This window comes from Chanodichthys erythropterus, chromosome 13 (assembly GCF_024489055.1).
Source record: "Chanodichthys erythropterus isolate Z2021 chromosome 13, ASM2448905v1, whole genome shotgun sequence".
Lineage (NCBI taxonomy): Eukaryota > Metazoa > Chordata > Actinopteri > Cypriniformes > Xenocyprididae > Chanodichthys > Chanodichthys erythropterus.
Genome location: NC_090233.1, coordinates 34677842 through 34693445, shown reverse-complemented (window position 1 = coordinate 34693445; position 15604 = coordinate 34677842). Strand labels below are relative to the sequence as shown.

Genomic DNA, 15604 nt, shown 5'->3' with positions numbered 1-15604 from the left:
GTGTCAGGTTTCAGAAATTGTGTGACAAGTAAGGATTTTGTGCATGTGTAAGCAGTTGAAAAAAAGGATTGTTTACCCAAAATGAAAATTCTGTCATTTACTCACCCTCTAGTTGTTCTAAACCTATGAATTTATTCTTTCTTCTGCTGAACACAAAAGAAGATATTTTGAAGAATATGAGTAAAACCAAACCAAAGTTGATGGGCCCCATTGACTTATAGTCTACTATTTTTGGTTAGTGACAAAATTTCTTCTTTTGTGCTCAGCAGAAGAAAGAAATTCATACAGGTCAGGATGGAACAACTTGAGGGTGAGTAAATGATGACAGAATTTTTATTTTTGAGTGAACTATCCCTGTAATAAATGCTGTTTTAATGGAATAAGGAATGATTTATATGAATTGTATCTTTTCTTTGGAAGCTGCTGTTTGTGGTTTTGACTGTGATTTGTGGGATTTAATATAATACATTTATCTAAAAACTTTTTTGTTGTACAAGTATACATCTTTGTGCATACAGAGACTGTGTGTGTGTTTAAACGTTCATGCTTGTACAAGAATGTGTGTGAAAGAATTGCTATGTACATGCTTGTGTATGTGAGTTGGTGTATGTTCGTGTGTAAATGTGCGTTTGTACATAATTTGCGTCACAGTTGCTGGTGGGTGTGTGCCTTGGATCTGATCTGAATGGTTAAGGACCGGCAGCACAAGCATCTTTTGTGTGGAGATGTTTGTAGTGGGGTGAGTAACAGCGTGACACGAGTGATTAGCAATGCAAAGCTCCGGTACTGCGCCATAATCTGCATTAGGGAAACATCAACCCTTTCCTGTGTGACTTCAACCTCTTCTTCTGCTCAGGGACCGCACCAACCGCAGGTAAACATCAACCAAATATCACCCCTATCAAACACAGTACTAAACCTACCAATTAAACCCTGTCATAATCAACTACCAACCATGCCCTCTCCAGAAACTCATCAACCAACTACCAACAGTGAAGTCAGCTGTGAAACACCCCTCTATATGGTTTATGGAATACTACACATAATAATGAATCAGAAAATATATTATTTCATAACACCACTCTGGAAAAACTAAAAACCTGTATTTGAAGTGAAGATGTTCTACAGTATCTTGAGGCTCTTTATGGATTTCTGATGTACTCTATAGGACTCTATTTATCTCTATAATGACATCCATCATTGTATTTCACTAAAGCAATAATAAAAGCAGAGAAATAAAACTCATATACTATGAGGAATAAAAAACACTTAAATGCACTGAGATATACAAGACTTTTTTATATAGGATATTTATAATAAATATGTATTTATTATTAAATACTATTATATTCTATTATATTAAATATTAAAATATAATAATAGTAATATTCCTCAATAATATAAAAGCATAAATGAAAACATAAAATTGCATGATATGAATGGATCTCCTGCACTATGACATCATCATTTTTATGAATTTTCACACTGTTGCATATTACTGATTCAGGGTGTTTGCAAACCAAACTACTGGCATATTTCGAATTCCTAAACTTACTTATAACCAATTCTAAATGCATGTTCGTAATGAGTGTGCGTACATCCTGTGAGGTCACACTGTAAATAATCTCAAATCTATATATATATATATATATATATTTTTTTTTTTTTTGCATGGGCTTTTTTGAGTTTTATTTGTTTTATTTCCACCTAAATGTTGACAGCTTTTTAATTTCATCAATTCAAATACATTGTACAAATGAATTGGATGAACATAGTCAATTAAGTTGACTAAACTCAAAAAAGATTCTCTTTTTTGCATGTAATATGAATATAAAGCTTAAAATATTACATAAATCTATGATGGAAGATACTCGGTGACCCATATCACACAAACACAGACATCAAAGCACACACTTTTGTTCTGTGACTGAACCCACGCTTTCATTGTGTGATGGGAGAATGACATTGGCTGTGAGTTTGCCAGTCACATGGGTGGCTGTTCCTTCATAAATGGTGGCTGCAAGCCGGAGACACTCCATCTGACAAAGTACACACATACAACCACAGGCATACACACACAAACACACGCACACACACACACACACCGGAGACACGGCGGGTCTCAGAACCCCTCTGCACGGGCATTGCCCATGCCACTAACACCACCTGCGGAGTCTGGTAATGCTGAATACTGCATAAATCTCTTTCTCTCATTCACTTTCTCTGTCTGTCAGAACATAGGTGGTCTTCTGCTGTTTTCTTCTGTAGATGTAGTTGTATTTTTCTCTTTGCACTTGCTTTTCTTGTGACATTCAAATGGTTTTCAGTCAGTGAGGTTCTTTTAGGTATGTAGTCATGAAAAATCACTGGTGCAAGAACCAGACTGCATAAGTTTGTTGTCAGCGCTCTGATTGGTCAGAATCACATTTTTATTACTATGTTGTGTATGGTTTCAAATATATATTTGTACAGTGAGTCAGACAGTCATTATGTTACATATTATGATGTCTCATAGTTATTGTGATAATAAAAGGGCTAAGAGACTGTGATGTAATACTGTCATATGGATTTTCTATTTTAAATCATATATTTTTAAAAAATGTAATGGATTTTCATGCAGCAGCCATTACTCTAGTGTCACATGATCTTTCAAAAATGTGCTTAAGTAACATTTCTTATTATTATCATTGTTGAAAACAGTTGTGCTGCTCAATTTTTTTGGAAACAGTGATGCATTTTTTTCCAGCTGAGTATAAAGTTCAAAAGAACAGCATTTATTTGAAACAGAAATCTGTTGCAACATTATAAATGGCTTCTTTTGATCAATTTCACGTGTCCTTGCTGAATAAAAATATAGATTTATTTCTATATTAAATATAAAAAATCTTACTGCCTCATACTTTTGAACGGTAGTAAATATATAAAGATATTAAATGTGGCTGATAACAAGCTGATCATTGTATAATGCATCCTCTGTTGGGTTAAGAGTGGCTACTGTTCTAACGTGTGTGTGTGTGTGTGTGAGAGAGAGAGAGAGAGAGAGAGAGAGAGAGAGAGAGAGAGAGAGAGAGAGAGAGTTTGTTAACAGTGGAGTTTTTCTCTGTTTTTCAGATCTGGAACCAAAAATGAACTGGGCGTCTTTTTATGCCGTGCTCAGCGGCGTGAACCGACATTCCACCGGCATTGGGCGGATTTGGCTGTCCGTACTCTTCATTTTCCGGATCCTGGTTCTGGTGGTAGCGGCGGAGAGCGTGTGGGGCGATGAGAAAGCGCATTTCATCTGCAACACCCAGCAACCTGGCTGCAACAGCGTGTGCTACGACCACTTCTTCCCCATCTCTCACATCCGACTGTGGGCGCTGCAGCTCATCATGGTCTCTACCCCCGCCCTGCTGGTTGCCATGCACATTGCACATCGTCGGCATATCGACAAAAAGTTGTATCGCCAAGCTGGGCGCACCAGTCCGAAGGACTTAGAGCAGATCAAGACTCAAAAGATGAAGATTACCGGCGCCCTTTGGTGGACATATATGATTAGCCTGCTGTTCCGTGTGTTATTCGAATCCGCCTTTATGTATCTCTTCTACATGATTTACCCAGGCTACAAGATGTTCCGGCTGGTAAAGTGTGACTCGTACCCGTGCCCAAACATAGTCGACTGCTTTGTGTCCCGGCCAACAGAGAAAACAGTGTTCACTATATTTATGCTCGCGGTGTCCGGCGTCTGCATCCTGCTCAACATCGCAGAAATCATCTTTCTTGTTGCTAGGGCAACAAGTCGCCATCTCAATAACTCCAAGGACTCCGCAGTGGGAGCCTGGATCTCCCAGAAACTGTGTTCATTTTAGTAGTGCTCGACTGGTCACCTTGAAATATAAATACTTCACTCAAACACTTAATTTTAATGAGGGCTAATAATATTCTCACATCATTGATGTTTTTTTATTATTATTTTATAACTGAATACTTTTAAAAATATGTAGGGCTACATAATTTTACTCCACACATTTTCGACCATTGTTTAAATAAATTTACATTGCTGTATAAACATTTTATACTTATATTGTAGCTAAAAATACTACAATTAAATAAAGTCTTATCTTAATTTGTGGTAGAATCTCTGGTTAATGAATAAGATTAGATTTCAAACATTGAGATTTATTGCAAATGTAAAAAAAAAAAGTTTTTTAAAGGTGCCCTAGAATAAAAAATTGAATTTACCTTGGCATAGTTGAATAACAAGAGTTCAGTACATGGAAATGACATACAGTGAGTCTCAATACCATTGTTTTCTCCTTCTTATGTAAATCTCATTTGTTTAAAAGACCTCCGAAGAACAGGCGAATCTCAACATAACACAGACTGTTACGTAACAGTCGGGATCATTAATATGTACGCCCCCAATATTTGCATATGTCAGCCCATGTTCAAGGCATTACACAAGGGCAGCCAGTATTAACGTCTGGATGTGCACAGCTGAATCATCAGACTAGGTAAGCAAGCAAGGAAATCAGCAAAAAATGGCAGATGGAGATATTTTTAGTGATATTTGTAAATTGTCTTTCTAAATGTTTCATTAGCATGTTGCTAATGTACTGTTAAATGTGGTTAAAGTTACCATCATTTATTACTGTATTCACGGAGACAAGAAAGCCATCGCTATTTTCATTTTTAAACACTAGTCTGTATAATGCATAAACACATCTTCATTCTTTATAAATCTCTCCAACAGTGTGTAATGTTAGCTTTAGCCACAGAGCACCATCAAACTCATTCAGAATCAAATGTAAACATCCAAATAAATACTATACTCACATGATCCAATGCGTGCATGCAGCATGACGAACATCTTGTAAAGATCCATTTGAGGGTTATATTAGCTGTGTGAACTTTGTAAATGCACTGTAATAGTCGAGAGCTCGGGGGGCAGGGAGCGCGCGATTTAAAGGGGCCGCAGCCTGAATCGGTGCATATGTAATGATACCCCAAAATAGGCAGTTAAAAAAATTAATTTAAAAAAATCTATGGGGTATTTTGAGCTGAAACTTCACAGACACATTCAGGGGACACCTTAGACTTATATTACATCTTGTAAAAACTTTTTTTTTTTTTTTTTTTTACAAAGCATAAAAATAGAACAGTGAAAAATTCTATAGGTCTAATTCTAGTTGGAAAATAATTTTGAACTATTTGCAAATAATATTTGTATTTGCATTAATTCTAATTATTGGTGGTGGTGGTGGGGGTTTAAACTAATAAGTCTTAAAATGATTTAAATGTAGTTATATTCACATATAAATGTAGTTGTTTTCACAATATAATGTTGTACATAAGGATGTGCAACATTAAACTAACCTCATTTTATTTTTTCGTTTATTTTCTTTTTATTACAACATAAGTAGGCGGTGGCTTACATAAGATCAAATATTGTCTTGGACAAAGGTGTATAGTCAAAAAGGATGCGAACCACTGCAGTAGCACCTATAATAAAAAAAATTCCCTGCAATTAATTTCCCTCTTCCATAAATTTGTGCTTCTGCTATATCAAAGGCTTACAATCATCTCCACACTGTTGCCAAGTTTATAGCAATTCAGATTCATTATGGATTTCAGGATTTTATTTTTATTTTTTTATTTAAAAAGTCTTTTATGTCAAAAAGAGATTTGTTTTGTTTTACTTGTACTTCTGTGCAGGGCATTATCTCTAGGGGACGCTACAGCTCTAAAAGACCAACTCTCCATAGAAACCACATGACTGTAATGCTTTATCCACAATTGCAAGGTCAGCCTCTCTGAAACAGCATTTGTCATGTTGTTCATGAACATAATGATGACACATTTTTTGATGAAATCCTTTTTACATCATAAATGTTTTAATAGGTTAATCTGTTGTTAAAATACTTATTAGTATAGAATTTGGACTGACCTACATTTGCTACAGAGGCCACCAGGTTCACCAGGCATAATTATTGAATAATTATTATATTATTTTTAAAAAGATGGATACCATTTGACTCTAGTTAGCATTTCAGTTTATTCCTAATTCATCCCATTTTTTGGTGCAGACATCAGATATATTATTAAAACATTTCATAAACCCATTTATGAAATTGTTTTGAGCCCTGGGTCTTCTGTCTCCAGCCAGTCCAGATTTTACCTGGGCTTATAAGGAATGTAAAATATTCCCTGTCATCTGTCAGACCATACATATACTACATTCCAAATACATTCTGAGACACACAGTTTTGTTTTTTTTCTTCTTTTTTCTCTATTTAGCTTTAAACACACTTTTAAAAGGGAGAAACAAAAATTTAAAAAATATATATGTTTCAGTTATTTTCCTTCAAAGGGAAAAATGCATCCGCTCAACTTACTATCCTGTGAACTCTGCCATTGGTCCTGACAGCTGTCACTCACTAGAGAGGCTCTGAGAAACAAGGCAGGTGGTACACTCTTCAAAATTCTCCCTAGGGATTGTGTTCCCTGCCAAAATTAACCCCAACACACACACACACACACACATACATGTACACATATATACAGTGTATTTGTATGGGTCAGTCTTCTTTTACTGTTTGAGCCAGAGCTGGAATACAGAAGAAAGTGTGTGTATGACAGAAGACGTGCAGCAATGTGTAAAGAATTGTAGACTTATGTCTATTTGTGTGTGAGGGGATCACTCTAACTCTGGACATTTAAGCAAGGTGAGTTTCATGCTATAGAACTAAACTTTCATACATTTATATGTATAACTTAAATAACTAACACACACACACACACACTGACAGCAGAGGAACATCTGTCAGAATGAAAAATCAATTTAATATCCTTTCAGATTCAGATTGTATTCGCCTCTTAACCATTTGTGATTCCTTTCATGTAACAGCATGAATCAATCTTTGTCTCTGTATGTAAAGATAATGGCTTAATAATGGTACAAATGATTGTCAGAGCCTTCAGGTTTTGGGAAGCAATAGGGGTCCTATATTTAGTATTATGACTAATGTGATTAATTCATACATGACTGTGTGTATATTTGTGAATGACTAATCACAGTATGTCAGAGTGTTTATCTTTGGAAGGATGTGTATATTGGTTTTGATATACTTTGTGTTTAGTGTTTGTTTGAGATAAACCGCTAAGACTAGTCTTACAAATTAGTTTTCAATTTTGTTTCTTTAAGACTGTTCATAACTTTTTAAAGTTAGATACATAAAAATGTAGATTGACACACACGCACTTGACTAACTGGGTCATACTAGATCTTAAGATGTTGTCTTAACATAATGGCTGTGTTGCAACTGGCCCCTAATGTTGAATGAATTTGTGTGTGTGTGTGTGTGTGTGTGTGTGCGTGTGTGTGTGTGTGTGTGTGTGTGTGTGTGTGTGTATGTGTGTGTGTGCGTTTCGACTGTTAAGCTCAATAAACTCTTAATTAAGAAATTAATATAAAATGGAAAAATCCTTCTTTTACCATTTTATTATTGGGATCTGTGTACAGAAAGGCCAAGGTTTCAAACTTTCAAACAAGTGGAAAAATTAATAGAAAATACGGTAAAATAATATAATAATAATAGTAATAATAATAACAATAATAATATATGCCTGAATGTAATCGACCATTTAATTCTGGAAAATGGTTAAATTAAATTATTTTGTTCTATTGACAGATAATCAAAAATGTGTCAATGTCAACTTATTAGGAAACGGGCCCCTTCGCAAGGTCATATTTGGGGGTCCATAGCATTAAACAGTTTGGAAACAACTGAGTTAAGACACTTTCATGTTTAGTTAAACAGAATCTGTACAGACAGTATGCAATACAGGAAGGATGAAGTGTGTTAGAAGAGATGTGTGTTTGTGCATGTTTTTGTGACATTTCAGGACACAAATGTGTATAATGACATGGGTATGACATAGGTCTTACAAAAAGAGGTGACTTATGAGGACATTATCCGATGTCCCCACTTTTCAAAAGGCTTATAAATCATACAGAATGAAGTTTTGTGAGAAAGTAAAAATGTGCACAGTTTCCGAATGGTTATGTTTAGGGGTAGGGGTAGTGTAGGGGGATAGAAAATACAGTTTGTACAGTATAAAAACCATTACGCCTATGGAATGTCCCCACAGTTCACAAAAACGAACGTGTGTGTGTTTGTGTGTGTGTGAGTGTATAGGGGTCGAGCATGTCCACCTGTTTCAGGTCATGCTCAAGCATGAAGACATGCCAGTCAAACCTCAGGGCCATATGACAATAGAGCCTATATGACAAAGAACCTTCAAACCAACCCTCTACTATATGTGTGTTTATGTACCTTAACCAAATATATAACAAAAAATATTTTATATATATATATATTATTTTGGGGACAAAATAGTAAAATTTTGTGTGAGCCTGACAAAACCTTCTTTTGGGGACTCATTTGTAAAAACAGTATAAAAATAAAGTAAATAAAGGTTTTTTTTTTTCTTTCTTTTTAATTGTAAAAATGCAGAAAGTTTTCTGTTAGGGTTAGGTTAATAACTAGATGCAAAAACAATAGAAGTCTATGGAATTCCCTATAGAAAATTTAATGTGTGTTTGTTTGTGTTAATACATGCTGGATCTGTTTTGGACCTAAATTAAAAATTCTAAGATATGTCAGAGTATTTTTGTAGGGATGTATATTGAATTGTGCATGCACATTTCCTTTTTCATTTAGATTACCTTTTCCATCACCTAAAGCTCATTATTATAATTTAATAACTGACAGAATTATTAATCAAAATTATAATTTAAACAAAATATAATAGAATCTATTTTTATTGGTTGTTGGCCATAATAACCGATTATTGGCTTATTTGTATGAGCCAGAATTTTAAATGCTATTGATGCATCCCAAATATATTTGTGTGTATTTGCAGGTGGGCACGCAACAGTAATGGGAGACTGGAACAGTCTTGGGAAGCTTTTGGAAAGTGCCCAGGAACACTCCACGGTAGTGGGCAAAGTCTGGCTCACCGTACTCTTCATCTTCCGTATCTTGGTGCTCGGTGCTGCTGCAGAGAAGGTTTGGGGCGATGAGCAGTCCGGTTTCACCTGTGACACCAAACAACCTGGTTGTCAGAATGTATGTTACGATATAACCTTCCCGATCTCTCACATCCGATTCTGGGTGCTCCAGATCATCTTTGTCTCCACTCCGACACTGATATACCTGGGCCATATCCTGCACCTGCTGCGCATGGAGCAGAAACAAAAACACAGTGAGGCGAGCGGGCCAGAAAAACAGGCACTTTTGAGCTCCAAAGGTGCAAAAGGTCCTATACGTGATGAACAGGGGAAGATCCGTCTGCAGGGAGTCTTGCTACGCACGTATGTCTTCAACATCATCTTCAAAACGCTGTTTGAGGTGGGCTTCATTGTGGCACAGTACTTCCTGTATGGATTCGAGCTCAAGCCACTGTACACCTGCAACAGGTGGCCCTGCCCTAACACCGTCAACTGCTACATCTCACGACCTACGGAGAAAACCATCTTCATCGTGTTCATGCTGGCCGTGGCCTGTGTCTCTCTGCTGCTCAACCTGGTGGAGATGTATCACCTGGGTTTCACCAAGTGCCGACAGGGTCTCCGTTACCGGCGCTCTCATTCTGTCTGCGACAGTGAATCTAAAGTACCCAGTGAAGACGTGGTGGTTCCATTTGTGCCAAACTACCCATATTTTCCACCTCACGCTCCTCCTCCGGCTCCCTTTCCCACCGAGCCGCACTTCAACCTCTCGGAAGCCGATGGAACCTTCCCACAGCACGGCAGCCGTTCTGTTTACAAGCAAAACCGCGAGAACATGGCTGTAGAGCGCAGCGGCAAATCTGATGCCGCAGATGTCAAGATGAACAAAGCGGCGAATTCTGTACCCGGATCACCCACGAGCCAGCAGCGCAGGCCCAGCCATTCAAGTCGATACAGCAACAACAAGACCAGAATGGATGACCTCAAAATCTAACCAGAAGGAAACGAGGACTTCATCATGTTCTCCCGGGCTCTCCCGTTCTGAACACACGAGATCCGCTCTCTCGCTCACTGGCACTGAGCATGATGAGATTCATTTACAAAAGTGTCATTTAAAGTGACATCAGAATCAGGGAGTCTGAAATGATGTGATGCTTTACTTGAATTCATTTTGTGGGAACACTGCAATCACTTGATCATCGATTGAACAGATTGATGATTGAATCATGGACTCAATTATGGAGCCCATTTCTGCCACATAAGAAAAATAGGAAAAAATAGAATTGGCAAGTCATAATTATGAGATAAAAAGTTGAAATTATGACATACTAAGTCATAATAATGACATTAAAGATGGAATTATGATATACCAAGTCATAATTATGGCATAAATAAGTTGAAATTATGGTCAAATTCCAAACTTTGTGCACTTAATGAAGGCAATGCCATTTGCAGGGGCCTTCCAAATGAACCTGAAAAACCTGAAATCCTTCACAAGGGGCCCTTCCACAAGTGAAGTTTTTAATAAAAACGTCATTCTATCATGTATCTTTATTTGCAAAAATTATATCAAAAGCTGTAATAAGAAATTTATGTTGTAAGAATCGGAATATTTCAGGTGAATATAATGACAAAGACTTGTCATAATGTCAACATTTTAATGTTAGAATTATGACTCTTATGTAATAATTATAACTTTTATTTCATTGGGTGATTAAAATCGTAAGTGAGCATCCTTATTCCCTACTCACTCAAGAGCCCTTGATGTGGGGACTTTGGAAACTTGTGTGTCATAACGTAGCCATTTGGAACGCACTTGGAACTCGAGCAATGAAAGAAATATGACAATATATAATTATTGGCAAAGACCATAGAAATAGAATGCTGTGGGGAAAATTAATAAGTAGGCCTAGTATTTTCTGGCAAGCATGTTCTAGCTCACTCCAAAATGATAATCTAATGGCAGACATGTTTAAGTTTAGCAACAAAGCTGTAGATTCATTATGCAAAATACTGTTTCCACAGAAAACAATTAATTCAGCATATTACCTCACTCTCCTCCATTGACTACCATTCAGATATAATGGGCTCTGATCTCCATTTTGGGATCCCATGGTAAGATGCAATGAAATAGCAATTTAGGCAGATCTTCTCTTTCATGTTGTGACATACACAGATTTGCTTCTATTTTTTGGCTGTTGATTGGATTTTGAGATCCCCTATACTCACTTAAGAGCCCTTGATGTGGAGACTTTGGACACTTGTGTGTCATAATGTAGCCGTTTGAAACGCACTTGGCAGAGGGAGCAATGAAAGAAATATGACATAAACCAAATTTTTATCATAATAATGTGATGAATAAGACATCACATAAGTCAAATTTTTATCATAATTATAAAATTATATCATACTTTAACTTTTTATCTTTGTCATAATTATGATTTACCAAAGCATGATTTTTTTTTTCTCTTATGTGGCAGAAATGGTCTTCCATGTTACTTTCAAATGATTTACAATTGCTTTACAGTTAACAGCAATAAAATTCTTAGGAGACTTATGGGTAAGTCTGAGGTGGGGGTTGATTGACCCTGGAGGAAAACTGATTTATTTATATTCTTTAAGTGGAGACACTAATAACATTTTACAAGGCAATAGCTTAAAACAGTTGCATCATCCAGACCTTAGTTATGATTTTTTATTTTTTTTTACCAGGTGTTTACAGTATCATCAATGTGTCTATGGCCTTTTAAAACCTTTTTGGCCAGAGAACCTGTACTGTATGAATGTAGTGTCCACACATTCTCAGCATGTAAACATGATGGATATAAAGCAAAGTTGCTATGTGTGTTCACTTCTTAAATAAACACTGAAGACTATTCTTAGAAAAATGAAATGAGTGCCCAGAGACACACTGTTTGAGCGCGAGTGTCCGGTTTGAAACCTGATACAGGTCTGGCAGACGGACGGGAAGGAGCACTGATTGGCTAAATCTGTTCCCTTAGGCAAGTGACTCAAAAAGTTGCCAAAAGCATTTCAGCAGAAACAAAAAGTTGGGCGGTTATTGTTATTATCTCTCTAGCGCTGCTCAACAACCTGCCTTGCTGTCTGTTGTCATTCAAAGGCAGCATCATCCTGACTGAAAGGGAGCCTCAAAAGTGACTCATTTGAAAAGGGCTGCAAGTAAAAAAGTGAGAAGTCACTCATGCACTGAACACACTGAACATGCTTGCCAGAAAATACTAGGCTTAGCTATTAATTTAGCCCACTGCATTCTATTTCTATGGTCTTTGCCAATATTTACAGTATATACTGTCATAACTGTCCGATGACCCAAAGGGGTTGCAATCTTCCCTCATTCTTCATAACAGGTGCTGCCACTGTGGTAGGGGCAGAGGACATGATATCAAACTGTGCCAACATGAACTTCATAAAATATGTAACATTCCTCATGTGACCTATCAAAGGCAGCTGAAGCAGATCACAGCAGGGACTTGTCTGCAGTTGGGATCGATCTCACTATTGACAGCACTGTAGACTTCCTGCTTACATCGTTCTCATTTATCAGGAGGCTTAACTTGTTCTGCCAATGAAGGGCATGTTCCTGGATCGACGTTGATGTTGCTCCTAGAACAACATTAGAGATTAGTGAGATTAGAGAGAAATAGAGATGGAAGAGGTTTTCTTCATACATTTTATTTATCATTAAATTTTCATTATGTGACAGAGTTTATGAGGCACAAACAGATTGTAACAAAGATAAATCCTTTAGACAAAAAAAAAAAAAAAAAAAAAAAAAATAAATTAAAAAAAAAATTTATTGACCACACTATTACCCTGCAGTACATGAAGTGAACATCAAATGTTCAGTATGAACAGCAAGAGAGTGACTCTGAACACTAATAATTCAACTCTATCTTTTTGGTTTTGTATGCAAGAAAGCAAAACAAAAAACAGCATTTTCTTTAGATGAACAACCAAACAAATACAAAATATGCACTATGGCTTCCTTCTCTGAGGCGCCTTTTAGCTTTAGAAGAACATAATTACTTCATTACACACAGAACGAAAAACTTGTTTAGCTGGTGTAGACCTGACGTAACTTTAAACAGAATAACTACAAAACATCAACTTCCCTTTTTGCATTCATCACCAAAAGCTCTCAACATTTACAAAAAGTTCAAAATTAAGAACAACTCTGCATATTCATTGGTCCATTTTAAGCATCATACAACGTATCTTACGATTGGTACTCATCACTTAATGGTTTTTACAGATTTGATTACATGAACTCTGACAGAAAAATTACTTATTCACTTTGCATATAATTTACAGCGTAATAGTTGTACATATTTTTCTTGCTAAAGCATTTTAGTATGTTCTGTATAATACTTTTAATCTGTAAAATAACGGCAGAAAATATCCTTGTTTTATGACAAAATTAGAATATATTTAGAAACTAATCTAATAAATGGTTGCGATAAATGTTAACTAGCAGCTAACTAATCAGTAAGAGGAAAGATGAAATAGGTTTCGTTAAATGGAAGCACTTGTGATATTCGTATCCGTGAAGACCTGAATCAAAAACTAATAAGGCATAAACCACAGATTCCGGTTTGTAGACACAAACACATTCAGTGAATCAGAATTAAACAGCTATGATTAGGAATCCTAATACAGACCTTCAATGCGATGGATATGATGCAGACTAAACTCCGCTTCCTGATTAGCATTAAGCCTCTACAGAAATTTCATTTCATAGAGCATTTGAGTAGTGTAAGTAATGTCAGGTGACATGTTTAATGGACTGAGATATTTTGAAAGAATTCTCAAACAAAATCATTTTGTCAGCAGTTCAAAAGCATAGCACTTTGATTTCCCTTAGAGTTATCCTTCCTCGCGTGGTCCTGCGTGTGCTTACGTGTGCATGTGAGCTGGCGGAATATTCTGAGGTTGCTTAATGATTAAAGCAGGCAAAGCCTTCTCATGCCATCATCCCAAATCTCACGTGCCATTTATATTATCATTTATAATAAAATACCTCATTCAGTTCTCTATATTACATCATAATACCTTCATCTACATTATATCAAACATATCATCTATATTACACGAATAGCATCTAACACTAATCATTAATTTGACATTAAATAACCTCATACCTGTTTTACTTCTTACCTCACACTATACAATCTGAATCATTTTATACCTCAATCCTTTTTTAATTTTGTCCCTTTGACCTGCATATGTGCATTTATATTTAATGATTTCCTCATCTGTAACGGACATTTAAGTGTTTCACAAACACTGACCTGTACAGGTTGCACAGAGAAAGAGAGAACGAGGAAAGGTTTATGGCTTTTAGGGCAGTGTTTTGCTATGATTGCTCTGAAATAGTGTTAGTGTGCGTCTTTAAGCTGGTTTTTACGTGCGTGTGCGATCAGAGCGTCTGTGTCAACAGCCCGTTCGAAGAAGCGAACGACAGACGGTTCATTTAGAAGAGATGCAAGGATCTGCTCGAAGGAGAAACTCCAGTCCCCATCTCTGACCGTGGAAGGTGAGCTGGGTGTGTCTGTTGGTGTGTCCAACGCAGGGCTGCTGGTTCCAGTGGGACTGCTGGTGGGCGTAGAAGGGCGCGAAGTTGAGTTCGGGGTAATGTCAGAGTGGGATGGCACGGTTTCATGTTGACTGACCGGAGACTCAGGGTGGTCGTGGGCGCCTTCACTTTCAGCGAGGGTCTCTGCCTCAGGGCTAGTGGGTAACGTTGGGGTAGTCTCTAGATGAGCTGTGCTGGTGGGTGTATTTTGCGGCGTTTTCTGCGGGCTGCTCTCCTGCAGTTTACGGCCCACCTCCTCCATGCGCAACAGAAGACTGGTCACTCGCGCCACGGCACGGTACAGACTCTCCTCCTCCTCATCACCGTGGAACAAACCATACAGAGTCTTCGTCAAACGAATAAACTGCACCTGGAACACATACAGTCTATTTAATTGATTTGCACTGCATTTACATGGCTTCACATTAACCACTACAAATGTGTTCAGCAATGACAACAAGTAAGCGTAGAGGTTATCACGGGCAACATTCAAATTACACTTCAATAAGACAAGTCTAAACTGAAGTTTGAGGGAAAGAACAAGTTGTGTGTTCAGGACAAATGAACAGACTATGCCAAAGAACAGGAATAGAACTGCACTAAACAATGTCAGTCAGTAGAGAATGGACACTGTTGACACAATTGCCAAACACCTCAATGTATTTGTGGAATCATCACTGATTAGGCCAAAGCAAACCAGGTGCTGTACTCAAATAAGCATGAGGAACCATGTCCTAGATTCATTTCAGAGATTAAATACTCGTATTCCTATTATATTCATATTTTAAAAGTAAACTTGCACTATTTTTGTAACTCTACATTTAATAGCTTTTAATATATATTATTGAATACATACTATTATTTCAACATTGATAATAAGAAATCAGCATATTAGAATGATTTCTGAAGGATCATGTGACACTAAAGACTGGAGTAATGATGCTAAAAATTCAGCTTTGCATCACAAGAATAAATTACATTAAAAAATAGAATAAAAAATATTTTAAATTGTAATAATA

At 36.9% G+C, this 15604-nt stretch overlaps 3 protein-coding genes across 6 annotated transcripts in view; 2 read left to right on the top strand and 1 right to left on the bottom strand.

Annotated features, from left to right (window-relative positions):
• The first annotated feature begins 788 nt into the window (after window positions 1–788).
• gjb1a (gap junction protein beta 1a) lies at window positions 789–4244 on the top strand. Of its 2 annotated transcripts, none has more exons than XM_067406750.1 (2): window positions 789–874; window positions 3112–4244. In XM_067406750.1, exon 2 carries the CDS (start codon window positions 3126–3128, stop codon window positions 3846–3848), a length of 723 nt encoding a protein of 240 aa, XP_067262851.1. In that variant the 5' UTR covers window positions 789–874; window positions 3112–3125; the 3' UTR covers window positions 3849–4244. The 2 variants fall into 2 exon arrangements, with proteins under 2 accessions (XP_067262851.1, XP_067262849.1); XM_067406748.1 differs by lacking the exon at window positions 789–874 and adding an exon at window positions 2065–2178.
• Window positions 4245–6566: 2322 nt separating this feature from the next.
• Window positions 6567–11666, top strand: gja2 (gap junction protein, alpha 2). Its single transcript, XM_067405505.1, has 2 exons — window positions 6567–6704; window positions 8905–11666. Exon 2 carries the CDS (start codon window positions 8922–8924, stop codon window positions 9984–9986), a length of 1065 nt encoding a protein of 354 aa, XP_067261606.1. The 5' UTR covers window positions 6567–6704; window positions 8905–8921; the 3' UTR covers window positions 9987–11666.
• A 1019-nt stretch (window positions 11667–12685) lies between these two features.
• tbc1d8b (TBC1 domain family member 8B) overlaps window positions 12686–15604 on the bottom strand; it is a 17189-nt gene continuing 14270 nt past the window's right edge. For 2 of the 3 annotated variants that reach the window (XM_067405501.1, XM_067405503.1), the window contains one exon: window positions 12687–14955. In XM_067405501.1, coding sequence (XP_067261602.1) covers window positions 14389–14955 — 567 coding nt within the window. In that variant the 3' untranslated portion in view covers window positions 12687–14388. Of the gene's footprint in view, window positions 14956–15604 lie in introns of all 3 variants that reach the window. The other variant, XM_067405504.1, reaches the window with a different exon arrangement.

What these genes read in the sequence shown, in the direction of transcription:
- gjb1a (XM_067406748.1), top strand. Translation starts at nt 2,151, where the DNA reads ATGCCACTAACACCACCTGCGGAGTCTG. An exon ending in AACACCACCTGCGGAGTCTG is followed by an intron (nt 2,179 to 3,111) that starts GTAATGCTGAAT and finishes TCTGTTTTTCAG; the next exon opens with ATCTGGAACCAAAAATGAAC.
- gja2 (XM_067405505.1), top strand. Translation starts at nt 8,922, where the DNA reads ATGGGAGACTGGAACAGTCTTGGGAAGCTTTTGGAAAGTGCCCAGGAA.